Source organism: Dysidea avara, chromosome 2 (assembly GCF_963678975.1).
Source record: "Dysidea avara chromosome 2, odDysAvar1.4, whole genome shotgun sequence".
Classification (NCBI taxonomy): Eukaryota; Metazoa; Porifera; class Demospongiae; order Dictyoceratida; family Dysideidae; genus Dysidea; species Dysidea avara.
This window is the reverse complement of record NC_089273.1, coordinates 15,075,192-15,102,956: the sequence shown is the minus strand read 5'-3', so window position 1 is coordinate 15,102,956 and position 27,765 is coordinate 15,075,192. Positions and strand designations below refer to the sequence as shown.

General features: G+C 37.6%; 1 protein-coding gene and 1 long non-coding RNA gene across 11 annotated transcripts in view; both read right to left on the bottom strand.

Moving 5' to 3' along the window:
• Positions 1-27,765, bottom strand: part of LOC136246692 (uncharacterized) — a 109,359-nt gene that overhangs the window by 51,927 nt on the left and 29,667 nt on the right. Inside the window, exons 6-10 of one of the 3 annotated variants that reach the window (XM_066038233.1) lie at positions 24,108-24,302; positions 23,560-23,634; positions 19,300-19,599; positions 17,453-17,695; positions 12,460-12,710 (exon numbers count right to left, since the gene is read on the bottom strand). In XM_066038233.1, coding sequence (XP_065894305.1) covers positions 12,619-12,710; positions 17,453-17,695; positions 19,300-19,599; positions 23,560-23,634; positions 24,108-24,302 — 905 coding nt within the window. In that variant the 3' untranslated portion in view covers positions 12,460-12,618. Of the gene's footprint in view, positions 1-12,459; positions 12,711-17,452; positions 17,696-19,299; positions 19,600-23,559; positions 23,635-24,107; positions 24,303-27,765 lie in introns of those variants that run through there. The other 2 variants (XM_066038234.1, XM_066038231.1) reach the window with 2 other exon arrangements.
• Positions 970-11,587, bottom strand: LOC136246687 (uncharacterized). 8 transcript variants are annotated; one of them, XR_010696749.1, is made up of 9 exons: positions 11,385-11,587; positions 9,461-9,511; positions 9,142-9,407; positions 8,931-9,059; positions 1,679-1,790; positions 1,518-1,626; positions 1,360-1,459; positions 1,193-1,259; positions 970-1,147 (listed from the first exon to the last, which is right to left on the bottom strand). It is a non-coding gene; the product is annotated as an uncharacterized lncRNA (long non-coding RNA). The 8 variants fall into 8 exon arrangements; XR_010696750.1 differs by having other exon boundaries at positions 8,939-9,059; XR_010696747.1 differs by lacking the exons at positions 9,142-9,407; positions 9,461-9,511 and having other exon boundaries at positions 11,385-11,543.

Sequence of the window (27,765 nt, the reverse complement as noted above, 5' to 3'; positions counted from 1 at the left end):
CGGATTGCGGGGAATGAGACAAATAAGAACGGGCGTCAGTGTCAATAACACATAATAATATGTCAAACAATGACTCGGGCTGACTTTGCCACATACACCAAGATCAGCAACAAGGGCACTCTGACTTTCATCACTTGTAGATTCCTAAAATTCCTTTACAATATGTTCCTTAATAACCTCTGAAGATAAATCTCCAATACAGTCACGAACCTCATCGTGGCACTTATCAATTAAGCCGCCCTTTTTACAAGTAAGGAGGTGGTCCTAAGTTGAAGGAGAGCCACAACCATCATAACTGGAGGGAAGGCCCAACAGAGGTTTTCGGTATCTCACTGCTAAGGCATCACAAAATTCTTGAGCAGTTAAGCCAAAATGATTCTGCTCAACAGGTACAACAGAAAGCCAAACTAACATAGTGTTATCATGAGCATGTTGAATAGATCGTTGATGAAAAGAATCAAATTGTTGAAGGACACTTGCAACATGGCGTTGCTCGCATGACTTGAGATAATCAGATCTAGCAGAGAACACAGTAGTTTCATGGACATCATTAACCTCAAAATTTGATGAGTGGCCAATGATGGCAATTAATACTCTATGAACACAATATAAATAATGTTGGTTTTCTTGCAATTGTGTATTCACTGTAATTTTGATACCCTGCCACTATTCCTTAACTGCTGAGGACGAATTTCTTGACTTTGGTTAAGCATGCATGGCTCAGAAACTTGTCAAGTATAGTGTCAGCTTTACAATTGCCAATTGTTTTCAGTGATACAGTTCACTTCAAACAGAAGTGGAAAGGAAAGCAAAAGGTTACCATAGTGACCATCAGACCACACTTTCCACATAGGTGGTAAAGAATGTTCTCTATAAGCGTATGGTGAGATTCATTCTTTTAAGTGCATGCATTTGTGTCAACACTTGATTATCTAATGCATGCACAAGTACATACCATATAGCTTCAAGTCGTACATCAAAAATAAGTCATGACTTCATGCAAGTAAAAAAAGCTGTACAGCACTAAATATACAGAGATATAACATCAATTATTCATTTGTAGTTTTTTCACATCACAACGTCCAGACTGTATAGACGCCTGCTATGAGTCATACAACAAGTATGTTCCCCTTTTACAGAGAGTTGTCTGGTGAAAGTAAATATGAGCTTAGTAAACAGACCACATTATTACCTTTGGGAATTTAGCAAACGTTACAGATGTTTCCAAAACTGACTCTCTGTCATCCTGCACCTTGAATCTAGTCACAAAAAAAATAAGTATCTAAGTATAAGCAAGTATTTAACATACGTACTTAAGATTAGATATAAACAAATACAGGTACTATACAGTATTCGTACTTGTTCAAGTTTGCTTTCCTCTTTGGGATGTAGGTAGCTGTGAACGTCCCGGAAGAGCAGAGTCTGACAAGCGGCAGATAACCCATGTTCTATGATGATGCTGCAGATACATAAGCCACCATAACTAAAAACAAGAGAAATTGACATCCCTTTATTACCTGAATGCGTTAGATGGTCTTAAAGAAGTCCTGCTTTGGGCCCACATTCAGTAGTTGGTGTATGTCAGCAAACCTTGGAATTTACCAAGTGTTATAAACGATGAGCTGACTGCAACACAAACATGTGACATTACTAGCATGATACACTGTGTGGCACCTACCTCAGAATTGCTTTGCCCAGCACTTGTGCTCAACACTCAACTGTGTCAGGATATCAGTGGCTGAAATTATTGATGACTTAAACTCCAGACAGTCAACAATAGCCGTTCTTCCCTGCAAGAGGTATAAACACACACACATTACAATCCACAATGCATAGCCATACTTACAATAACAACTACAGCAACATACACGATAACATATACAATAAATATGCAATAAAATGTAGGAGACAAAGTCACTATATGATGCTTCCCTTACTTCCAAGGACAAAGAATTCCACATTTGAATAGATTTATAACATTGAGTAAATGAAAGATGACAAAGTGGAACACTCGCAGGTCTTCTAGTATTGTATACATGTTGGAGTCCAAATACAATTGGTGGGATACAGCAGTCAGTGCTGACGGTACTGAGCAAACATAGAATATAGACAGCAAAACTGAATAAGTTCCTGTAAGGGTAGCAATCCAAGATGGTTAAAATAACTTGGAACGTCATATTTATGGAGAGAAACAGTAATACGTACTACTCTATTGAGCATGAGACTGCGATTGTATGTTCAACTGTGGTCTCCACACTGTGAGAGCATAGAGGAGGTGTGAAACAGTTTATTAGCATTTTCAAAACAGCAGAATTCATAACATGTCTATGCTTAATGGTGACAGTATGCCATTTTATCAAAAATTAGTCTCAAGTACTTCCATCCATCAACAACATAAAGAGGAGAATCTCCCACAACAATGAATCTCCCACAACAATAGAGGGATATATATTGGTGCCTTTTAGAGGCTTTTACAGAGAACCACATAACTGTAGACTTCTTCAAATTTAGTTTAGCTATAACCTAATCTTGAATATAAAGACAATTGAGTATTTAATGTGGCAGCAACCTCGTCAACTGTAAAACCACTACACATAAGAGTGGTATCATCTGCAGAGGGTAGTTGGAAAAGGCGGATGCGGTCGGACGCGGACACGGACGCGGACACGGACGCGGACACGGACACAGACATTTTCAAAAAGGACTTTTACGTTTATATAACAGTTATTTTCATACCTAACGCTGTTTTTACAGTAGTCTTCGCCTCCAGACCCAGGCATCGATCTTTTCATAGCGCTTATCCATTTATAAGCGCACGTGCGAAGGATAGACTAGCATTCTAAAGACCATTATAGTGTTGTGTACGTGCTCTAGAAATCTAAGTCAGAGTCACAGAGATTAATCTAGCATGTCCCAACTTAATCTCGTTGGCCAGGTCCTTGAAATCCTCAACACTTGGTATAAGCGCCTGCGCCTTATACTAAAAGGCGTAGGATTGTGGATTTGGCCTGTTAAGCTAAGTTGCTCTACAACTATATAACTCTTTATTAGACTTTAGAACATGTGTACAACACCATTATGGTCTTTGGCATGCTGTGGAGTGCTGATCTAGTCCTTCGCACGTGCGCTTATAAATGGATAAGCGCTATGAAAAGATCGACGCCTGGGTCTGGAGGCGAAGACTACTGTAAAAACAGCGTTAGGTATGAAAAATAACTGTTATATAAATGTAAAAGTCCTTTTTGAAAATGTCTGTGTCCGTGTCCGCGTCCGTGTCCGACCGTATCCGCCTTTTCCAACTACCCATCTGCAGATTCTGCATACTGAACCATTAGTGACCTGAAATGGAAGGTCATTCATGTAAACCAAAAGCAAGAGAAGCCCCAGAGCACTGCCCTGGGGTACACGGACAATTAATAAATTCCCGAATGCAACTTCCAATACCTGTGTGTATTAATGCCCCCTCAATAGCGGACACCCCTCTACTACGTAAACCGAACACTACATAAATCTCAAACATGGTAAACACTACAGTACAACACCTCGCTAATCGCAGACGCTAGCAACAAAGGTTAATTTCCAGTTACAACAATCAATCAAACTATATCATTTAATGCAAAAAGCATTGTCTCTGTAACTATTGTCTGTTCTACAAAGTGCAAGACAAAGTGCTGAAATCAGAAGCCATACAAATGCTTCTATAGGTACAAGCACTGCTGTTACTATTCTTAACAGAGTCTTCTGAAAATAGTAGCTGGTGCACTTTAAGTAATAGTTAGACACTCGCAATAGGTGTCTTCGAGGATTTAAAAACCTGAGGTGACGCCAATAATTACCTAGGCGCAGCCTAGGTAATTATTGACGTCACCTCAGGTTTTTAAATCCTCGAAGACGCCTATTGTGAGTGTCTAAGTGTTTTAGACAATGGCGTAGTAGCAGTGAGTTAGTATAGAGTTCCCATTGTAAACACCTAGGGTATTTCAGCGAGCAAAAGATGTGAGGTCGCGCAAGCCATGAAGCGCGACTAACTGAAGGTTTGTAAAGTCGATAAAAAGTATGTTTGAGGCATTATGGATACGTGTGAATGGCAGCAAATGGGAATAGCCAGTGCCAACATGGCTGTCTTGGTCTACAGAGCGTGCTTTAATATGGCGAAGGCCACAAACTGAATTAATGGCTTGTACCACGATGGTCTATAAATCCACTGAGCTACCCACGATAACAGCGTACCTGAGTGTAATTTCTTTGTAATAATCTGCTCACAATCACTTGGTGTTTACTGATGTACGAAATACTAATTGTCCACAAAAAGCTAATTGCATTACTGTAGGCCACATTGTGGTTGTAAACAACTGTCGGGTGTCTTATCAGTAAGACACCCGATACCAGGTTTCTTCGCAAATAAGAGACCTCCACACATCAAACGAAACACTGCATACCATTGTCTAAGTAATAGTTAGACACTCACAATAGGTGTCTTCGAGAATTTAAAAACCTGAGGTGACGTCAATAATTACCTCGGCTGCGCCTCGGTAATTATTGACGTCACCGATGGTTTTTAAATCCTCGAAGATGCCTATTGTGAGTGTCTAAGTGTTTTAGACAATAGCGTAGAAGCAGTGAGTTAGTATAGAGAGTTCCCATTGTAAACACCTAGGGTATTTCAGCGAGCAAAAGATGTGAGGTTGCCCAAATGAAACGCGAATAGCTAACTGAAGGTTTGTAAAGTCGATAAAAAGTATGTTTGAGGCATTATAGATACGTGTGAATGGCAGCAAATGGGAATAGCCAGTGCCAACATGGCTGTCTTGCATGGTCTACAGAGCGTGCTTTAATATGGTGATGGCCACAAACTGAATTAATGGCTTGTATCACGATGGTCTATAAATCCGCTGAGCTACCCACAATAACAGCATACCTGAGTGTAATTTCTTTGTAATAATCTGCTCGCAATCGCTTGGTGTTTACTGATGTGTGAAATACTAATTGTCCACAAAAGGCTAATTGCATTACTGTAGGCCACATTGTGGTTATAAACAACTGTCAGGTGTCTTACAAGTAAGACACCTGATACCAGGTTTCTTCGCAAATAAGAGACCTCCACATATCAAACGAAATGCTGCATACCATTGTCTAAGAATAAATAAAATACACCACAGGATGTAAACTACATAATCTGTATAGCCAACCATCTTGATAACAAATCAAATACAGAGTAATCCTGAGTATATAGTCTTTATGGGAGCATGCATAAAAAATTCTTGTGGTGCCTAATTGTCTGGATAGTGTAGTAGAGGCCACACACCATAAGTAACCCATGCTCAATAACATCACTTCTGTTGCTATAACAATGCATGATCACACCTGGTTCACATGGTAGCCACCCATAACCTATCTTGCTCCACCACTCTTGTGCATTAAAACTGATAAGTTTAGAAAACCCCTTAAATAAGGACACCTCCATATAAAGGACATATTTCATTTCCCCAATGGTGTCCATCTTAGAGGGGTTCCACTGTAATCAGAGGTTAAAATCAGCTATAGAAGGTTCTGTTGATACAACGAACGTTTTCTGTTATGAAAGATAGTTAATTGTTTTCTTGTAACCATTCAAAGAGTAAAGTATTGTTAAAACAAAACAGAGTATAACTTTTTAATGACCCCTACTGCACATACCAACACACAAACCTCCTCCCCACACACGCAAACCACACACGCGCGCAAACTACAAGCATGTATGCAAACTACAGTACATATTATACATACCCGCATGCACGGCAAATTACATACACACACGCATGCAAACACACCTGCCTATTACCACACGCAAACTACATACATACGCAAACTACACACCCACGTGCAAACAACATACACATGCGCAAACTGCATACACACACAAACAGCAAAGCCTATGGCAGCCATGCGAAACATAGTTATTGCTGCCCACTGAACCAGCACTGGCACTACTCAGGTGATTGAACCGTGTGCAGGCAAAACCTCCTGGGGCAGGGCTAGTAACCCGCAGAAGGACTAGTAACCTGCAGAAGGACTGTACAGGTCTCATGGAGAGAGGTCACGGGACCTAAAGTTCTACAATGACCTCAACACCACCAAGCGAGACAAGGGAAGTTGGGAATTTGCTATCCCAGTTTACACCAGGCACCCATTTATGATGCAGCTGGGTGGGCTGCTTCCCCAGTTGACACCAGGTCCCCTTACAGCAGCAATGTAAGTAAAGTTTCTTGCTCAAGGAAACAACAACACCAAAGTGGCTCAACCGGAAATCAAACCTGGGACCACACATACACACACAGTCACACACATACACACACAGTCACACACACACACAAACTACACACCCATACACAATCTACACAGACACAAGCAGAGACACAGACACAAGCACTTACACACAGACACGCGCACACGTACGCAAACCAGTCTTGGGATCAAATACACAAGTGTTTGGATTGAAATACTATTTGCAATTGTATTTTGTACCTTTGAAACATAATGTATTTGTATTTAAATACTTCAAATAATTTGTTTGGATGATACTCTGTATGAACTGATCTGTAAAATCTGGAAGATAATCTCTATGACTTATTGACACCTTAATATGTGAAATAATAATTATAGCAAATGTAACCCGCTGAGCAAAAACCCAACTAGTTAGCATAATTCTGTTTTTGAGAAAATCAGCATTGAAATACACGGGGTAAATAAAGGACTACATAAATAATTTTACATGCATTTTAATCACTTCAGCAAACAGTGAAACAAGGCTCTAATTGATAAAACTAAGTGACCAATGGATTCGCCTGTTAATGGTGAGTAATTATATCCTTGTTTCATTTCAGTGTCATGACGCAAACGTGAGTTATGGGCATTTGTTTACAATGTGGTGAAACATTACATAAATGTTGCCATTTCTAAGTTTAAACAGCTAAATGTATGGGTGTGTGTAGGGCAAACATTATACCTTGCTGAGTGCCCCAATTCATGGTGAAGACAATGAGCCAAGTCCCATCTCCGTAGTATGTTTCCTTCGTGAGTTATGATTGACTATACAAGCGCCTGCAATTTTTTTCCGTCTAGTCACCGTATAAACCGACTGTTTTGCACTTCCTGCTGTCTATCATTATAACTCCACAACTATTCACCAGATAAGGCTGAAACCTTTGACAGCCCATTGGTTTTTACCTCTGGATAACAAAGATGTTATAAAAAAAGTTTGATAAAAATGCAAACTAGTCAGGTTTTCACTCAGTGGGTCACAAATACTGAACAGTAGTGTTGAAAAACTTCGGGAACCTATATTGATCAGAAATTTGGAAAAAGAAGACTTGGCAAATTCACACAACATTTAATTACTTTGAGAGCCATGCATGATAACTCTGAGCACCAGGTAATGTGGCACTACTTGTGGTGAATGACACAGATTCACTGGTACAATTGAAATACTGTACTTCACAACTATTTTCACTGAGACTCTGCTGCTCACAGTTTCAACGTCACATGTTCTGATGTGTTTACCCACGTTATCAGTGAAACCTGAAATTTGGCAAAAGAAAAGCTTGGAAGATTGCCACTGATTTGCCAAATTTGCTAACCTGACACACACACACGCCTAAATAACCTACACACATGCATATCGCATGCACACGCATCGCACACACACGCATGTGTGTGCACAAACCACACGCAGTGCAGAGGCAAATATAACAGTCAGTCACTGGACATTTCCGTCCAAATAGTCTACATGTCTGACCATAACTCAGTTTGTTCAGACACAATGTCCTAGCTATCAAAAGAGGGTTGGTGTTAACACTGGACTCTGGACTGGGCTTTGGACTGTAATATAGACTGCATTCTCTCGCCATATGTACTCTAATTATTCATGTTGGATCATTTTACCCTTAGTACCCTTAGGCAGCAGCACTCTGGACTGCAGCTTGATGATTTTCAGGCCAAGTTTTCTAACATTAACAGGTATTATGGTTGAAACTGAAGGCCAGTTGCAGTCCTGGCTGATTGTCAAAGCACATGCAAACCTGAGAAGTGAGCTGAGAAGTACCCAGTAATCTAGATCAACGGTCAAGATTAAATAATGTCATGGTATTTTGGCCCTGCAAGATAATCCAGTGCAACTTGGGACTGCATTCTGTATGGGGAAAACCCTAACCATGTATTAGACAGAAAACTGGTCAAGCCATACGAAATTCAAGACGAACGACTGCTCTGGAATGAACTGCCACGAAGTTCAAAACAGTGTATAATACTGCTTTAAGCTCTCAGAGGAATGTTGTAATAGAACAACCAGATGCAACGCAAAAATTTAATGTGTCTGCAATGTACCAGTCAGTGATCATGACTTGTCGGATCCCCAAAGCAGCTGGCGGAGTGCCTAAGAGCCACATTACCCTGTCTATATGGGTTCCCTAATGGCAAAACAATCTAGCATGAATAATTCCTGTACATATTGCAAGAGAATGCAGTCCATATTACAGTCCAGAGTCCAGTCCATGGTCCAGAGTTTACACCAACCCATCAAAAGAAACCTAACTTATACAGTTTATCTGTTTGATATATGACTTGTACTGCTAATCATAACTACCACTTGGTTGCTTGGATACAGTACATTCTTACAACCCTATGGGGGTGGCCATGAATGTACTAGGCTTACTCCCATTCAATTAGCAGCACCTGTTAGCTCATAGCAACAACCACCAAAGCTGTGTAAAGTTATTAATAGCATTGATTTATCTAGTACATTCCGACTTTTGATTGAAAATGTCCTACCACGATCGACCAAGTTTGCATGTGATAGGACATTATGGTGGGTCTATTCCTGAATGTTTTATTTGCCTATGCTGATCACACACACACACACACACGCATGCACAGACGCACGTACGTACACACACCTTCTAACCATTCTTGGCTAAAACTCCGGATGCAACGTTTGATCCATTAGTCAAGAGCATCTCTTGCGGAGGCCACATGATCCAGCCCTTGAGTGAAGGTGATAAGTTTTGTCCTAACAATTGCCTGACCTGGTGACATATATACATACCAAATGACTTTATCATGAAACATAACATTCATTGTTTATACAGATAGTTGGTCATCGTCTACCTTCTTTCACTGGTAAGTTTTAATATCTGAATGAATTGTCTTTATTATTGAAGCCAAAATTCTAAACAAGAAGTAATTTTCATTAATACACCCATACAAGTGATTTTACAAAATAAACAGTAAAGCCAATTCTCAAAATATAGCATTTGGTGGGACTCAAGACTGGACAAATGACTGTTAGTGTGGATACCCCATTAACTTGACTTCAGATTCTTCCTCTCATGTACACTCTTGAGATATCTGACATTCTTTTTCTGATAAAGAACCTCAAAAAACCCACCGATAATTTCAATATTAATAATTATATTTCATTCTCTACCTAAGTCAAAGATGATTGGAATTGACGGGAAAATTGATGGGTATGCAGGAGCTACAAGGATAAAGGGAATGGAGTTTATGAGGATCATCAGGATGAAAGGTTGCAATGAAGTGGTACCAGAAATAAGAGTTAAGGTTACGGGATACTGTAAACCCCATCTGTACACTATCAATCATTTTTCATGATTAGGGGTTTGATTTTTCTTAATGCATTGTTATCAAATATTTATGCATTCTTAACTTCTCATAAATTTACATGGAATTCAAATGTTGTTATGGAAACATGAGTTGTCCCCATGCCAAATAGTGAAAACTGTGAACCAAAAATCAGACCAATGAAGAACCACGAGAATTTACTAACAATTCTAAGGTTTGAAGAACATCACTTGTGAGGGACTGACAAGAGGATTTGTGAATAATGTGTATAGTTGCTGAAATATGACTACAATATGGCCTAAAGCAAGACACTGTGGTCACAAAATTAATTTTTAAATTGATATCACAAGCACTAGAAACATTATTTCTAACAAATGGCTCCGTCAGGACCTAGACAAGAAGCCAGACCAGTAGTCTGTTTATACAAAATGTTAACAACTAGTTTGACAGTCCTGATTTTTGGTTCAGGAAAATATCACCATTAGTCAGCAAAACTACGCATGCGCTTACAGGTGCGCCAGTTGCTAAGTGTGTTGTATCTATGTTATCTTGTACTGTTACGTGTGTTTTCTTGTACCTTGTAACTGTCCAGTCAGCACGCTATTATTCTCCCAACAATTTAAGCCTGTTACCAGCTGATACAAAACACAACAACACCAAGCCCGCCTTAATTACGTAATAAAATTTTTGTTTGACAGTCGCTCACTATCCCGTAACCTTAATACGATATTTAATTATGCTAAAACATAGACTGAGATCAATGATAGGAATATAAATCCACAGGTGACTGATTCTGTTCAAGTAAAAATGGCATTTTTATTTGTTGAAGATGCATTATGCCTTAACTTAATATACACACACACACTGGCAACCTCCCTGGGTTGTTCTTAAGACACTTCTATCCACAATTACATCACAACACAAAAATGACAGTGATAGCAGGGGAACTTTGTACACAGTGATATTGGGAGAACATATAAGTGGTTACATACAGCAGCAAGGGAAAAGGTGTGTAATAAGCCAAATGCGCACTGTTCTGCATCCATATCACACTGGTTTTGATTGGTGGGATTATTTGGCATTGCCACATTATACTAACTGGTCTCCTACTTTCATTATCCAATGGTTCCATGTCCTAAATCGCAAACTAAGTTAGCTTTCTTTACTACAGATGAACAATTGACAAATTGCCCCTACTAAGATGGCCATCTTGTCAATTATGACATCATTGGGGGATAAAGTCCACACTGTAAATATGCCATAAAGGTACAAAGAAATACATTATTTAGCCGGTAAGAAAGCAAACGTACAATCATCCATGAAACTATACCGCATCATACTGGAATATAAATACAATCTCTATTATTTTGACAGTACAATAAAGAATATACCTACATACTGTTAGCATTCCATATCAAGGTCTTACCTATTTTAATAGTAAACCCTTAAGCCAACTTCTTGGTTGTCAATTAAGTGTAGATAAAGTATTAGATAACTTTCATGCTACAACAACAAACAACTGTAGCACACACAGCTGAGATTCCATTATCATAATCTCGCGATAGGCATTAAATAGCATAGAAGCGATGAGTATTAAATAGAATAGAACAAAAAAAAGAATTCTATCAGAGGTATGTACGCTTGTCTTAATAGTATATTCATCATTAAGCAATTGTTATAAATGCCGAGATAAATGTCGAACTGAAGTTGTTTTCTCAGACAAAGTAAGATTTGCTGGCTTACAGTTTATAAGAGTTAAAATAACTTACTACTGAATTTCTGGATCCATGTGCTTCTCTTCCGAGTTCTAGACTCAACCAGTCCGGGACATCTTTAAAACGGCTTATCCTGCTGTCCACGTGCCTTACGCACTAAAATGTTAGAATTATATCTATATGGCAAACTGAAACGCGTGAGCACGTATGCAGCGATGGTTCAACGCGAATACACGCCCAGTTAGTACTGTAGTTTACACGCAAGGATATTAGCGTGTGATGGCGTGTCCACTAGTTGCGGTGATGCCAGACGGCGTGTGCACTGGCTGCGGTGGCGTGTGCACTGGCTGCGGTGGCGTGTGCACTGGCTGCGGTGGCGTGTGCACTGGCTGCGGTGGCGTGTCCACTGCGTTGCACCAGGCGTATCATCTGAGCCAGCTATGCAGAGAAACGCGTGTGGTCTGCGTGAGCACAGTAGTTCATGCCAGTTGAAACCGCGTGTAACTAGTAGTGAAATCGCGTGCCGATGTCAAGTTGTAGCTGAGCGGTACTGTAGGTGAAAATGGACTGGTCACTTAGCTTTTCAGTAAGTAACAATCAGGATGCACATTTGTAGAAGTGAAATTTGCTTTACGACATGTCTGATTCTACCATTTATGAAGTATGAAGTGATTCATCACTCACAATTATTATGTTTTCAATAAACAAGTATATATACAAGGAAAAATTAGGATTTCAAATTCGAGTCGTGGTCATAGAAATAAAAGTAATTGACAAGGCTGGTTACCTATACCCGCAGCTATACTTTAATTCCTACATTTCAGTCATGGTTAAACCCTATCGAAGCAGCAATTAAATTCCCACCAGTATACCAGTTTGAAGCCGTTTAACTAACTTGGGAGAAATAGCTAGATTTATGTATGTAGCTGTACAAATCCATACAGTTTGTGTTAATTCTTTTAGTGTATTTTTTTCTCTAATTTTTGCTGGTTTTAAGCACCTATGGTAATAACTTTGATCAAGGAACCTGCAAACTTTTATGTACCTTGTTATTAAGTACATACATAATACAGACCACCATATTCAACAATATATGGAATGTATTAACATACATAACGTACGTACTCACCCATTTTTAATTCATCAAAAACTGTATCTAATTTTCCTAGGTCAGGTAGCAGTGAATTGAACTCCTCCACCATATCAGATAGTTCCGCAATGCTAGATGTACATTTCTGCATTACAGCTTTATTAGCAGCAGTCTTGTTGGGACTAGTGAGCACTTTAGTTAATGATTTTGTACAACTTGTAGTGTCTTCTCAAAGTGACTAGGTAGTGACTGAACTATATCATCATACTTTGACCTCATCAGCTGAAGAGCTGAAAAAAGTGATTACAATTAATAATGATCATTATATCATTAGATAACATAATATGTACATGTATTACATACAAACAAAGGGGTTATTGTATTTAGCACAAGGCTATTGTGCTCATAAAATTGAGCATTAATACACTGTGTGCTTTTGAGTAGTACTCAAAAAACCACCTAATATGTTATTAAAAATTGCCCTATTATGCCACTCACTACCTTTGGCCAATAATGTCAGTTTATTGCAATGCTGTATCACATTGATGCTTCAACTTCAAATAATCCTATATCGATTGCTATGTTAGAGTACATAGTAATTATGTACGGTTGCCTTTCAAGACTGGTATAATAATTATACATGGGTTTTCATGGATCTTGCAGTTACTGTAAGGTGTAGGCACTTTGCAATCCCTTTTATCTGCACTAGGAAAATATAATCAGTTTTGGATGCTGGAAAGTCACTTCAGAACCTGCAAATCAGTGAGTTGTAGCATTGACATGATTAGTAATTCTGGTTAAAGAGCCTGTTGTGCTTGAAAAAAGTTCGCCATATGATTTGTTTGCTTTTCAATCTTAAAAGTGTGTGTGCGTGCGTGTGTGTGCATGCGTGTGGGTGTGTGGGGGTGTGCATGTGTGTGCGTGCGTATGTGTGTGTGTATCCACCTATCTATGTTTGTCCGTACACGTCCACATGAGCAAAATTGTTAATGGTAAAAGCAGCTTGCACATAAAAGTGAAAGTGAACTGAAGTCTGAATTAAATTTCTGAAGAGGTAAAGTTTTGCTCTGAAGTGGTTTTTTTCTGGTGGTCTGAAATACGAGTGTGGTATGTGGCTCTTCTCAGGTTTTGTAAATTATCTTCCCTTCCAGCTCTACAGGCATTTAACAACTGAACAACAATGATGTAAGCCTTGTAGACTACCGGGAATATTCTATCTCTTTGAGTTGAAACGGGTGTGCCCCCTCTATATGCAAACAAAAATGAATATAAGTTTTGAAGCTTTGCAGGAAAAAAACACTTGACAGTAAAACTATAACAGTTTAGAAGATACTTCTGTGCGTAACTATGTTATCATAGAAATGTAATTGAAGAACTATGAAAATTTCATGAATTACAATATAAAATTACAATGACTTAATTAACTGATGTATTATTGCAAAAAACCAAAGTTAAAATAATACATAGTTGGTCAATTCCAGATGAGTTAGCTAGCTGCATGGTGTATGGAAGTAGCACAACATCAACCTTTTGTTTCATGCAATGGAGCTAGTAAAAATTCTAAAATATATAACAGTTAAACTATTCGTCATTCTTCTTATTCATGCATATTCACAGCAGTACTGATGGTACACTGACCAGATAATCATTGTCACCTTCAAATTTACACTACCATAAATTTTTGCACTAACAAGTCTTAGAACAAGAAGGCAGAACAAGAAGAAAATTATTTACCTTATCTTATGTTCTTCAGTATTCTGGCACAATTGTAGGTAAACTTTTTCTAAAAGAATGACAGTCATTCAGGGTCCATACGCAAGGAATACAAGATTGTTGGTACAAAACCATTAGATAGTCTGCTGTTCTTAAACTGATACAAGTATAAACTAATATCCTGTGCAGTTTAACGCAAGCAATTGTCTCAGACAGCAACTCAAAGTTTGCCTCTTGTGGTTATTTTTGCATCCATTAGTGAAATAGGCGATACAATACCTTTGGTAAAACTCTCCATAACTCATGAATTTATTACAATATCACCTTCAAAGTCACAGGAAAGTGCTACTATTCAAATAATGTTCTTTCAAGGAAAATTTTGATGCAGAAAACTTATCATATCAAAACTTGAATTGTGTGAGATATTCCGGATTTCTGAATAGGTTACACCAGTTTCGTATAAAACAACACTGTCTTCTAAACAAGGCGCCATAACTTCCGCGTACTCTGGTTGACAGACATGAAGTTTGGTTTATCAGATTCCTCTATGAAAGGCGATTCGATTCATGTGTAAGATATTTGTGTAGTAACGAAGGGGAAATTAAAAAGGAGCCTTGTACCGTGAAATGTACGTGTACAGAATGCCCTTAAAAACACCTGTTTTTCAACATCTCTCTGTAAACTAACTGGTTTAACAATTTGTATGGTCGGAGTCCTATTAAGCATCCTTCTCTACGTAGAATGATACCAAATGTAGCGAATTTGGTTGGGGTTTTCCCACCAAGATAATAAAGTTTTCCAATAGGTTAATGTATGGAGCGCGTATTATGTCATCATCAGCAGTAAATAACTGTTGCTATAGCGACATTTTCCCATTTGTACAGTCAGTCAGCATTGGATAGAGAAATTCAAAGGTTTTCTTTTTTTATTGTATAGTGTGCTGTAGAGATTTTGTGAGTTAAAGATTGTAAAATAGTATTTTTGTATGTAGTGTAAAATACATGTGTTTTACATTGGACAATGAATGACAGGAATGATGAGATTTTATGATCAGCAAGCTGAGGTTTCAAAAAAGATATTAAACAGCTATTAGATTTATTTAATGCATAATTCTTAAATTTTATGGGTTTAACCCAGTGTTTTGAAAACTTTTAATGTTGACCACTTGAAAATGCTTGATTTGACAAATCCAATACATATGTTTTGATATGTGCCGTGGTATGATTTTCTAGCATGAAGAAGATGACCATATAAAATGAACAGCAATGCGCAGAAGGCAGACATTCATCAGAACTACAAAAGGCATATACCATGCATGAGTTTGTTGCTGTGATCGTGCACTGCTTTATTTGGCCTTTAGCCTTGCTACTGTAGTCAAGTGGATAGTGAGGCACAGACCAAATAAGGGTTTTTATGATTATATTAAATTCTATATATTGCCCCCTGCGTGTAAGTGATTCTACGTAGTTTCCTAACACTGTACTGGTGTATTTGATGTTGAATGGAGTAAGAATTTATGCTATTTTTGTTACGTATGATGTTTCTATGATGGTTTTTAAATATGGCACTTAAGCGGCACGCATCACTTTAGAGAGCAACCCGTACTACTGTACTGTTTGATACTTTGCTAATAAAACTCCTTGAATTACAAATACTACACAAAAAAATGCATGTTTTAATTGCTTTATTTATTAGTATGCAAAGAAACTATGCTTGAATCAACAAAAACCATAATTGTACCATCATATTTTTTTGGCTAACAGGGGTAAGATTAAGTTTTTGGTTATGAAATGTGGCTTGTGAGTTTTATGTGCTTGTTACCATTACTAAGGTGTTGTTTATCTTTTCTTTTCTGCATTGTGACATAGATGTGTACATATATATTATTGATCTATGTAGATCTTTGTTGGGCTTAGACCAGACAACTGTGAAATATTTAGCTTTATGTTTCATCTATTTCAGATAAGAAAGTTCTATTATGAATAAACAATGAAGCAGCAGGTACTGTCATTGTTCCTTGATATGTGTTGCTTTCATGTTTCAATGAATAGAGGTAAAGCACTATAACTTGATGAATTCACCAGAGACACCCTAACCCAAGCCCAGTCATCTTAGTCTGTGCACTGGAAAGTCATCATTAAGCTCCTGTAATATACTTCTTGTGTGTGCAGTTGCTGTAATAGTACTTTTTTTTTTGTTTTTCCAACTGCCTGACAAAATAAATCGAATGCTATTGAACGTAACTGGTATATCTACTGTACTTATCAATTCTATCTAAACAATTGAGAGGCAATAATAATAAATCAATAAAATCTGACAACCTAGCATTTTTCCACACAATCTTATTCTGTCTTACTGTATGTATATTACTTTTTAAAATACTTTCTCATCCATAACCAGCCAAAAGAGCACAAGAAATACAAGCCATCAGGACATTTAAAAATGTCTGAGCTATTACGCAGTTGTTACCAATATATACATTTGTAACATTGTTTTCAAAGGCAACTGGTTAATTCAATGTGACACAATCTAACCAATTTAGAACCCCTTAAGGTTACGGGATAGTGAGCGACTGTCAAACAAAATTTTTTTACGTAATTAAGGCGGGCTTGGTGTTGTTGTGTTTTTTATCAGCTGGTAACAGGCTTAAATTGTTGGGAGAATAATAGCGTGCTGACTGGACAGTTACAAGGTACAAGAAAACACATGTAACAGTACAAGATAACATGGATACAACACACTTAACAACTGGCGCACCTGTAAGCGCATGCGTAGTTTTGCTGACTAATGGCGATATTTTCCTGAACCAAAAATCAGGACTGTCAAACTAGTTGTTAACATTTTGTATAAACAGACTACTAGTCTGGCTTCTTGTCTAGGTCCTGACGGAGCCATTTGTTAGAAATAATGTTTCTAGTGCTTGTGATATCAATTTAAAAATTAATTTTGTGACCACAGTGTCTTGCTTTAGGCCATATTGTAGTCATATTTCAGCAACTATACACATTATTCACAAATCCTCTTGTCAGTCCCTCACAAGTGATGTTCTTCAAACCTTAGAATTGTTAGTAAGTTCTCATGGTTCTTCATTGGTCTGATTTTTGGTTCACAGTTTTCACTGTTTGGCATGGGGACAACTCATGTTTCCATAACAACGTTTGAATTCCATGTCGATTTATGAGAAGTTAAGAATGCATAAATATTTGATAACAATGCATTAAGAAAAATCCAACCCCTAATCATGAAAAATGATCGATAGTGTACATGTGGGGTTTACAGTATCCCGTAACCTTAAAAGTAATTTTTTATACAAATATACCTGATTCTGCACTTTCAGTAGTAATTGATGAAGAATCCACTCCTTTAGCAATCTGGCAACTAATCACACTATCGCTAGTAGGTAAACTCTGAGCAACAACCACACTGGAGCCGGTTGATACAACTTGTGGTGTACATTTCAGACTGAGTGACCTCACAACTAAACTATCCGATGGTCCCCGAAGTGAGAAATCGACTGGTATAGTGGAAGGTGATTTTTGTGAAGACAAATCTCTAGTAATAGCTAGACATGTGAAACACACAATTATGCACAAGCATAAAACATGAGCACCAGTAGATGAAGACACTCTATATAAGTACAGTACATAAAGTCCCTTACCACACATAACAGAACATAAAGAACTTTGCATAGGAGGATCAAAGCAAAAAAGTGTTCTATATTCGCCATACAAGCACAAGTGTTCTATATTGGGTATTTTATAGCTAGAACACTTTAATAGACCACAGTTCTATATCAAGTAGTTATAGAACTGCCAGGTTTATTTTGCAGGCTGATAGCCTACTTTGAGTGAGTAATCACTTATTCTGGCCATTACAACCAATCGACCAAGCCAGTGTAGGCTGTTAGCCTGACTGAGCTGGCTGACCAGTCAACCCAACTAGTAAGAGCAAAACCACTGGATTTAATTTAGACACACTTGAAGATTAACTTTCAATGATGGTTGCTTGTGGTCAATGTTCTTACTACGTTTTGTTCACATAAACGGATGAGTCCTAGGAATATCATGGAAGTATGCTTATTAAAGTACCGTAATCAAAAACTTTCAATTGTTGAGAAGACGGACTAGACTCACAAAACGACTAATGAAGGCGCAGCACAGAGCAACACAGGCAAATCTCAAGCACAATGCCTATTCTACCGATGATAACACTACTCCGTGAGTTTCTAATTGTTTTGTGTCTTGTGTGTACCTCAAGTTGACAGTTCTCTATACCAGATAAAGCACTGCCTTTACTCATGCTATACAGGAAACATAGCACTCAAAGAGTGGTCTCAAGATGAAATATAGCACTCGGCTTTGCTTCATGCTATATTTGTCTCTTGCCCACTCTTTTCGTGCTATATTTCCCATATAGCACTTGCGACAGTGCTTTATCTAATACTTATGTGTAACACATGATTGTGCATGTATAAACCATGTAAGACATTCAAAACACAGTTGAAGCAATATGCAATGTTACAAGTATCATTTAGCATTAATTAAAGCACTGCTGTGAGTACAATACAAAAACAGCATGCAAAAGAGAGGGTGAGAAACAAATAAGTACTAGGAAAAACCAAGTGCTATATTTCATCTTGAGACCACTCTTTAAATGCCATATTTTTCATATATATAGCATGAGGAAGGAAGTGCTTTAACTGGGTTAAAAACTTCCAAGTTTGAGCTGAATCATGGTGTTGAAACAAAAACATAAGCGAAAGTATTCAAGTAGCCTTCTGTCAACTTTGCTCTGGATAACAATTGGACGTACTGTATCTTGAAGACACTTTGAATTGGTTTTTATACTCCAAACCTCTGGAGTTTTTTATTCCCCAGTTAATCATCCTCGTTATCTCGATTTTGAGGTTTAGCAGTGCATGAAAAATCGTATTCTGCCCACGCACTGTGCTATAACTACCTTGATATAGTATTGCAGTCACCAATATATAGCACTGAGGTTGCATGTTTAGCACTGTGGGGGGTATAATTATAGCTCTGTTGTCTCGTAAACTGTTCTGTATGGCATATATAGCACTATTTTTGGTTTGAACTTTCCCTTCAAAGTTCTTTAATGACAGTTAAATAGCAGAAAATTACTTTACACGATTTTAACAAACATACGCACCACATCTAACTTGTTGTACACAACCAGTTGATTGATCAGACTCAAGTAAATTATCCATCACATCACACAATCCTACTAGACTACCACTATTTCCATTGTAACATAATTTTACTACAAGGAAAGTGACAATCTTCTCATTGACCAGTTGGGCTTCACATGATGATGATATCATAGTACCCAGTGGTTGGTGGTCATCATTTGATAATTGGGGTAACCTCTTCAACTTGACCAGTGTAGACTGGTAATCATCAGGTAAGCAATTACACAACAGAGAAAAGTGTTCATCCAGTATTGTCCAATCTGTAAAAATATCACAAGTTACAAATTACAATCTGTAGGTATAGAGATGTAAACTAGATCTGTGTATATAAAACACCCATAACAGTAGGTTTGATTTTGAGAACTCACATGAATACATACATGAATAAAATTTATTGTCAACACCAACCACATGCACTTAAGTCACAAGTATGGATCTGCAGAAGATGCCTTTAAGTCTCCCTATTGTTCTTTTTAGCAATTGTTTTCTTCATTAGTTTTGTTAATCCTCAAATTATTCCCTAAAACTTCCTGGAGTGAACCTTGAAATACAGCTAATTATAACCGTTTCCATTTGCAACTGTTGAGGCAATTACTAGCAAACACTTTAAGCTTTAATAGTGCAGTCACTTTACTTTTTGAGTGACTGCTTTATTACAGTAGCTGAATGGTACCTCAATCTTTTACTTCAGTTTTATGCTAGCAGTGTTTGAAAAATGTTTTCAAGAAAAGTTTATACTGTTTTGCAAGCAAAATTTGTGAGTTTCATTTAATTACTCTCCGTTTATTCTGTCAAGCTATTAGAAAAGAAAGAGGAAAAAGATCGGAAACACATAGTGATCACTAATGAAATTGTTCCAGATGTCAGGAACTCCTATATTTGTGTGATTTATTTAGTTATCTATTCCGCTATTGTATATATTATGCACACCAACCAATCTACAACATCTAAAATATGCAAAGTTCTGCCTCTCTGATAATCAATGCCTATTATGCTGGCATTATGCTCACTACCTAATAAGCCCCAAATTATTTTGGTATAATCGGCACAGGCCTAGTGTGTGTGCTTTAATAAATTACCAGATTTGAGCAATCATTGGTGTAGTTACTACTAGTGATTTTCTTGTTTTCAAGATTTTAATCCTTATATTTCCAACACATTTATTTCATGAAGTTTACAAGATTGATTTATATTTAGGATGGCTCTGTTTTAACCCTTCAACAGCCAATGCTTTATATTGGATGCCTCTGCTCCTTTTCAGAACATTTATACAGCTACCTGTGAAGGAAAGACTATTAAAGATTGATATACTCTAATAGAACAGTCACTGCATGTTGAAATATCCTAATAGAACAAGTATAAGAAATTGCACAGTAGGGATATTCACTTCTTATTGTTTTACAGTATTTGGACATTACGTACTACTCCGATCCAGCTTATTTCAGTACTTTTTATTGCAGCATTATACAATGTCCCTAATGTAATTTAAAATTCAAAAAAAATTTTATACTTGTTTGTGAAGATTTTTTGCAACCTCATGACCACTAAATATCTGCTGAGTTACTCACAGCACTATTATACTAGATTATGACTCATACAATAACAACTGATCAGTGTACATAAACCTGCAGACAATAATGGACGTGGATTCGTGCATACCTACATACTGATGAATGAGCGTGGCTATCATATGTCTACAGACAGTAATTTACGTAAGTGGGCATGGATTCATGCATACCTACACACTGATGAATGGACGTGGCTACCATATGTCTACAGACTGTAATTTACGTAAGTGGGTGTGGCTCACGAAAGAAGCAGAGCTACATTATGACGTGTAGTAACACGTCCACATTTAATTTAGTACATGGGGTCAGACCAGAATAATCTGTAAAGCAGGACCTGACTCGGTTTAACATTGTTACTAAATAAACTACGTATATACACATTGCTATACAGTTTGCTGTGAGTTGCTCTCTCTGATTGATAACAACAGCAAGTCACGTACGCATGTGTCTTTGGTGCACCCGGAGATCACACGTATTCAAATAGTTTGATGCAATATACACTGGTATGGAAGCCGTACTGTGGTCTATTAACACTCAGCAGTAGAACCTTGACTGGTGGCCATTGTAAAGAAGGATAAAAGGTAAGACAATAGCGCAAGCATTGTATGTTTATCAATATACCAAAGATTTTTTCTTAAGCGAACTAGAAACGTTTCAGCGAAAAAATTAGGGCTGTAGCTGTAGCCACTTTTCCACTACGCTTGACTGAAGGCGTCAGGCAGGCAGGCAGGCAGGCAGGCAGGCAGTAGAAAATTCTGTTGAATAAATTTTTTTCTAAATTCTGTAACAACTAGACGCAAACGTTTCGGGTCGATCTGAAGACACTTTTGGGCTTGGTTTTACCCAACCAATACTGTCATGTCATTGTGAGGAAAAATCGTGGCAGGTTTTTGGGTTATATTATATCACGGATCGCTCCCACACCTTTGATGTCCCTAATATACAGTACTATCGTATTGTATGATGTTCACAGATGCATTAGATACTCTAATACAACAGTCAAGACACAGTTTAAATGAGCATATTTGTGATTTAATTTTGGAGAACCATCGATCCACGCACATCCATAGATTACGAGATATGTGATTTTAAGCATTTCAATCCAGTATAACTTGGGAAAGTCAATAACTACGAGTTTGAAATTTTCATAGTGAATGTAGCCAACCATACTGTTTATTTCAGTTTAAGGTGGCTGAGAACAGTTTCCATATGGCTTCACCATGAAATTTACAGGGCCTAAAACAAGCAAGCTATCTTCACAAAGTGCATTGAACTAACAGAAATCTATGAAACAATTTGTTCTCTACCGTTTACAACAAACGGGAGCTCTCTGGGATGCGTGTAGCGCAAGTTACAAATTTAGCCCTTCAAAGTGAACCCTTCTTCCGCACTTAGCGCTATGGGGCTGGATTCGCTGTCAGACACTATTTACCTGATTATCTATCATTGTGCGGAGCTACTTTTCCTACCAGGTCTTTAGTTCATGCATTAATTCTACCCACGTCACACAAAGATTTGAAACGGTTTTTTTTTTACAATTCGCCACTGCCAGGTCGAAGTGAATATTAAAAATCGGCTTCTGCACAATGACAGCTTATTTACCACTGCTTGCCTATCCAAAATTCGATAGTCGTATCTTGAAAAACCGGCAACTAGTTCATTTTTGTATGGAGGCTTGTAATAATAGTGCGCAGCGATCTTATTAAACACTGTGATGATGTGTGCTTACACAACATAATTATATTCATTTGCAAATGACAGGAACTGGTGGTCAACCACAGTAATGATTATATTTAAGCCTCATAACTAATGTGATTGCTTGCATAACACTGTTGAAACCTTATGAAAACTGTTCCGAGCCACCTTAATCCATAGCAAGCTACTGTAGCTGTTGATATAACCATGATTTTAAGCACCTTTTTTCATGACGGTATCTGTAACGCAAGTATGTCACCATGGGTGGTAGTGGGGTGGTGGGTGGGTGATTGATATAATTATGAACATTAAATAGCCAAGTGGGTCATATGGTGCGTCCAGCCTTAATATTGGGCCCTCAAGAAATATATGTAGAAATATCTGGACAACTGTCCAAGGCTGTTCATGTCTCATGTTTCAGCTGACCAGTAGCATAACTGTAAACAATGAAAGTTTGGTGAGATTTAAGTTTGGCAAATCAGAATGAGAAGCAGGTTGGTGGACAAAAGTTTGCAGAATTTGCCGTACAGCTAATATGGAACTAGCTGATTGATGAATAAAGTTTGGTGAATTTCCACAAATTTCGGCTGTTTACGGTACAAGGTGCCACAGCATTCCCAGAGGATGGCACACATCTCTAGAAATCCATTCAAGAAAAGCAACCTGAGCAAATTAGAGGCATGGCTGTGGTGTAAAAGTGTAGAGTATTGATGTGGCTATTCAATCATGGTTAAAAGTGAATTTTACTGGTGTGTGTGTGCGTAGATCAAAGATTATCAAAAATTTGGTCACATTTGGAGCATAATGGGACACAACTGTGCATAATTGAAGAATAATAGGGTGAATTTTAGGGCACTGCTCAAAAGAATAATATATAGGCAATTTCAAAAGTTCAATAGGCTCAGGCCTAACACACATAAATGTTATGCATGGCTGTACAATATTACTGTACTATACCTGACAAGTTCATGAGACATGACAAGTCCACACTTGATAAAATTCTAATAGTTCTCATCATGTTCACTGGATGATCTGTGAAATGTGTAATGATGATGTAAATTGTAGTAGACCTGGCACGAATACTATTTTTAAAACTGAATGTTGTGACTGCGGTCTTCTGTTTACCTAACAAACCTTTCAACATTGTTTAGCAATAAAAATCAAGCAAATCAAAAGACTAAATTATTTCTTAATTGATGTTTTATAGCATTGTAACAAAACCAATGTAAGTGTTTGGGATTAATATCAAGAGTTTGAAACCTTGTGGATGGATAAATTCAGCAATAAGGTAATTAAATGAAACAGTTCACCAATTGAAAAAAACACGGATGATTGAATAGTGATTCAAGTATACAAATAGCAAGGAATCAAACAAACAGTCGAATGTTCAAACTGTTTGTCTCAGCCTATAATTACAGACTACTAATCTACAAGTAGTAACAGTAATAAAATTACTCAAATAATAAAACTATTCAAATAATTTTCACCTAGTATGAACCACTTACACTTACTAGTAGCAGTAGTTACAGGTCTACATCTCCTTCTACCAACAATCTGATGGTGACTACTAACGGAGTAGTTGTCTGCTCTGTCATCTGATGGTCCATCATCAACACATTGGATAATGATATTGTCTACTGCATAATTGTCTAATTGGCTAGTAGTGACTAGTCTTGATGGATAAGTTTTATGGGTTACGTCTGTTATTGAAAAAACAAATTGTGTGTAGTTACAATAGTTACAATAGGAAAGTGTATATTGAACTATATTATCATATTGTATGTATATGTGCACTCTCTGCAAGCCAAAGTAGGGATTTCCACATAAATTATTGTGTAGCATAATTAAATAAATCATGCTACACAATTATAGCTCTTGTTTCACTACTTTTAGCTTTATACCATTGATCATGTATCAACAAACATCTCGTGGTCTCAAAAGATACGTAAACTTACCCCAACACCTCAGTACAATATAAAGTATTCAAAGGAGTGAATTAATGTTGTAAATCTCCATTCCCAGGCCCATTCATTCAGCCACCAAACAATTTGTGTGGTTTTCAGGCTATACTTTGCTTGAATTTGACAAAATATTGATAACAATTTCGAATATATTACTTATAGCAATACAGTAGGACCTACATTATCCGAACACCTGTGTGCCAGTTAAATCATAAACGTGTTCAGATAAGTGAATTTCTCAGATAAATGAAGCCCATTCATTTATATACCGTACGGAGGGAAACTTTGGAGCAGGAAAAATTTGGCGAATCAAGCAAAATATCACTGTTGGCGAAATAAAATTTGGTGAATTGTTAGCAAAACGCACACCCTATTTAATTAATTAGATTACTAATTGCTGTGTATGAAGCGAGAATTTGGAGTGCCACACCTCTTCAGCACCTGCATTCAGCTATCAACTAACAGTAGATTTACACCCTCTGGAATAGTGAATATCATACTTAATATGGTAGGACTCGCTGCTTGTCATGCCCGCTTCGAGGCGAGGTTTGAGGATACCACACTAGTGTACCTTGACATGTACAGTAATGAGCTAGTTACCTAGTGAGGTAGTCAAAGCAGACTTGGCTCTAGCGTAATGCCTGGCCCAGTAGCCCTTGGTCGAGTAAAAAATTGGTTAGCTCAAGGCTTGGTTTGCTAATTTCTTCACCAGCAAAATATTTGGATGTGGAAAATTTGGCAAATTCATGGTCATTTGCCAAATTTTAACGGCGCCAAATTTTCCCTCCATACAGTAGAGAGTTCTGTTCAACTACTCCAATAGGACACACACTACTCTAATAGAACATTCACCAAATGACGAAATACTCTAATAGATAAGTTAATGCATTGCTATTAGCGCAAGGTGATGTTATTATTAATACGCGGTAGGCCACATGGTTGGCAAGCTTGAAGTTGGCCTAGTACAGAATGGTTATTAGTTGCTGTGCGTATGGGTGGAAGAACCGACATGGAAAGCATAAAGGACTTGGTTTCTATAGGGTTCCTTCTACACAAACGGAAAGGGGATGGAAATGGGTAGTGGCAATGAAGAGAAAGGTGTGGCAGCCGAATGAGCATTTGCGTATTTGTGGCGACCATTTTGTATCAAGTACATTTGCTCTGTTGAGAGTAGATAAGTTTTGAATGGACAATGGACATGAATCTTATTTCAGTTATCAATAAGTAACAGGGTAGTTAGACTCATGTGCATTGTATTAGGGTAGCTAGTAATTGTTTTATTAGAGTATTTCGAAAATATCATCATTGCGTGCATTTGCATATGTAGTGGTGAGTGTATATTCAATGGTAGAGTTGTAAAAATGAGTTGACCTTGGTGTGAGCTTTTTGGTGGGTCATTAGAATCTCAGCTGTACTATAATTATATTTACTGATTTTAGCCTGGTAGAATATCTAGGCAAGCATGTTTTATTAGAAATTTTGTACCTTTTAGGTATGCCAGTGGACAACCCTCTTCATACTGACTATGTTCCAAGTATCTTTTCTCACAAACCTGTCCCCTTAAGAGCACTGAAACAAAAGCAAGACCGTTTAGAAAGAGCAATGAAGAGAAGGCAATGGAAAGTTGACAAACAAGCTGCTAATAATAATAAGTATAGACAATTGAAAGCTGGAAAACTCGCTGCTAAGTCGAAAGAGAGTGCTGCTGAACCATTAGTAATGTCTAGCACATGTACTAGTAGTACTGAAACACAGTGTGAAGATGAACGTAATACAGATGAACTAGAAACACAAGCATCCATTCACACTCAGACTGAAGACAACGCAACTGAAAGCTCCATTCAAACACCACCTAAAATTCATTTTGCAGATAAAGCAACTCAAACTGATTTACCACCATTTGGTATTAATGATATTAAAGGAGACAACAACAAAACAAAGTTTTACACAGGATTACCATCTTAGGAAATTTCTTTTACATGTGTTTTCTCTTTTATATACCTTCATACCAAGACAAAATGGCAACACAAAACTCAATTTCAAAGATGAATTTCTATTGGTAATGATAAGACTCCGGTTAGGCTTGTTATTTGAAGATCTGGCATACTGTTTTAATATTGCAAAGTCAACAGCTAGTTCAATTTTCACCGATTGGATCAATGTCATGGCTGTCCATCTGAAGTTTCTAATCAAGTTGCCTCCTCGGGAGATAATACAATCCAACATGCCAGAGCTATTTAAAGAAACTTACCCTAATGCTCATTGTATAATCGACTGTTCTGAGATATTCATTGAAAGACCACTTTCATTTCAGGCACGAGCTCAAACTTACTCAAACTATAAAAAACACAACACAGTTAAATTTCTAATTGCTGTGACTCCTGCTGGAACAATTTCATGTGTGTCAGCTGTGTGGGGAGGATGTGTTTCAGACAAGTTTTTAACACAGCAGAGTGGATTTTTGAAACTTATAGATCCAGGTGACACCATACTTGCTGACAGAGGATTCGATATAGGTGATGATGTTGGAGCTAGGCTGATAATGCCAGCATTCACTAAAGGTAAAATGCAATTGTCACAGCAGGAGATGGAAGTATCACAGAGAATAGCAAGAGTTTGCATTCATGTCGAACGAGTTATTGGGGAAATGAAAAATAAGTACATGATACTTCAAGGCACTATACCTGTGAATTGTTTAAAACACAAAGCAGATACGGAATTAGCCAATGTAGATAAAATATTAATAACATGTGCAGCTCTCACCAATTTGTCGCCATCTGTTGTACCAACATAAACTCACTGTACAGTTGTTATGTATCATATGTATACAATATTATTAATCATTAGTAGCAACACTTTTACATTGTTCACTACAATACCAGTTACCACGCGGTTTACGTGTTAATTGGACACACTTAAAATGAAACCACACTCCTTTGGGGCATGTACTATTGTCACAGTCAATCATTTTACCAAATTCATTGCGTTTACACCTGCAGTACACAGAACTAGTCTCATCTGAAGTAAAAGGTTTCAGCTCAGAAGCTGCTGAAGCTGTAAAATCCCCCTTCAACAGGAGTGGTGGGAGTACATCTCTGAAAAAAGATTTAAGTGATAGCTTTATCCTATCAAAAACATCTTGATCCACTTTGACTTGTTCAATATGCACACCAACAGGAGTCCAGCAAACAAAATCACAGTA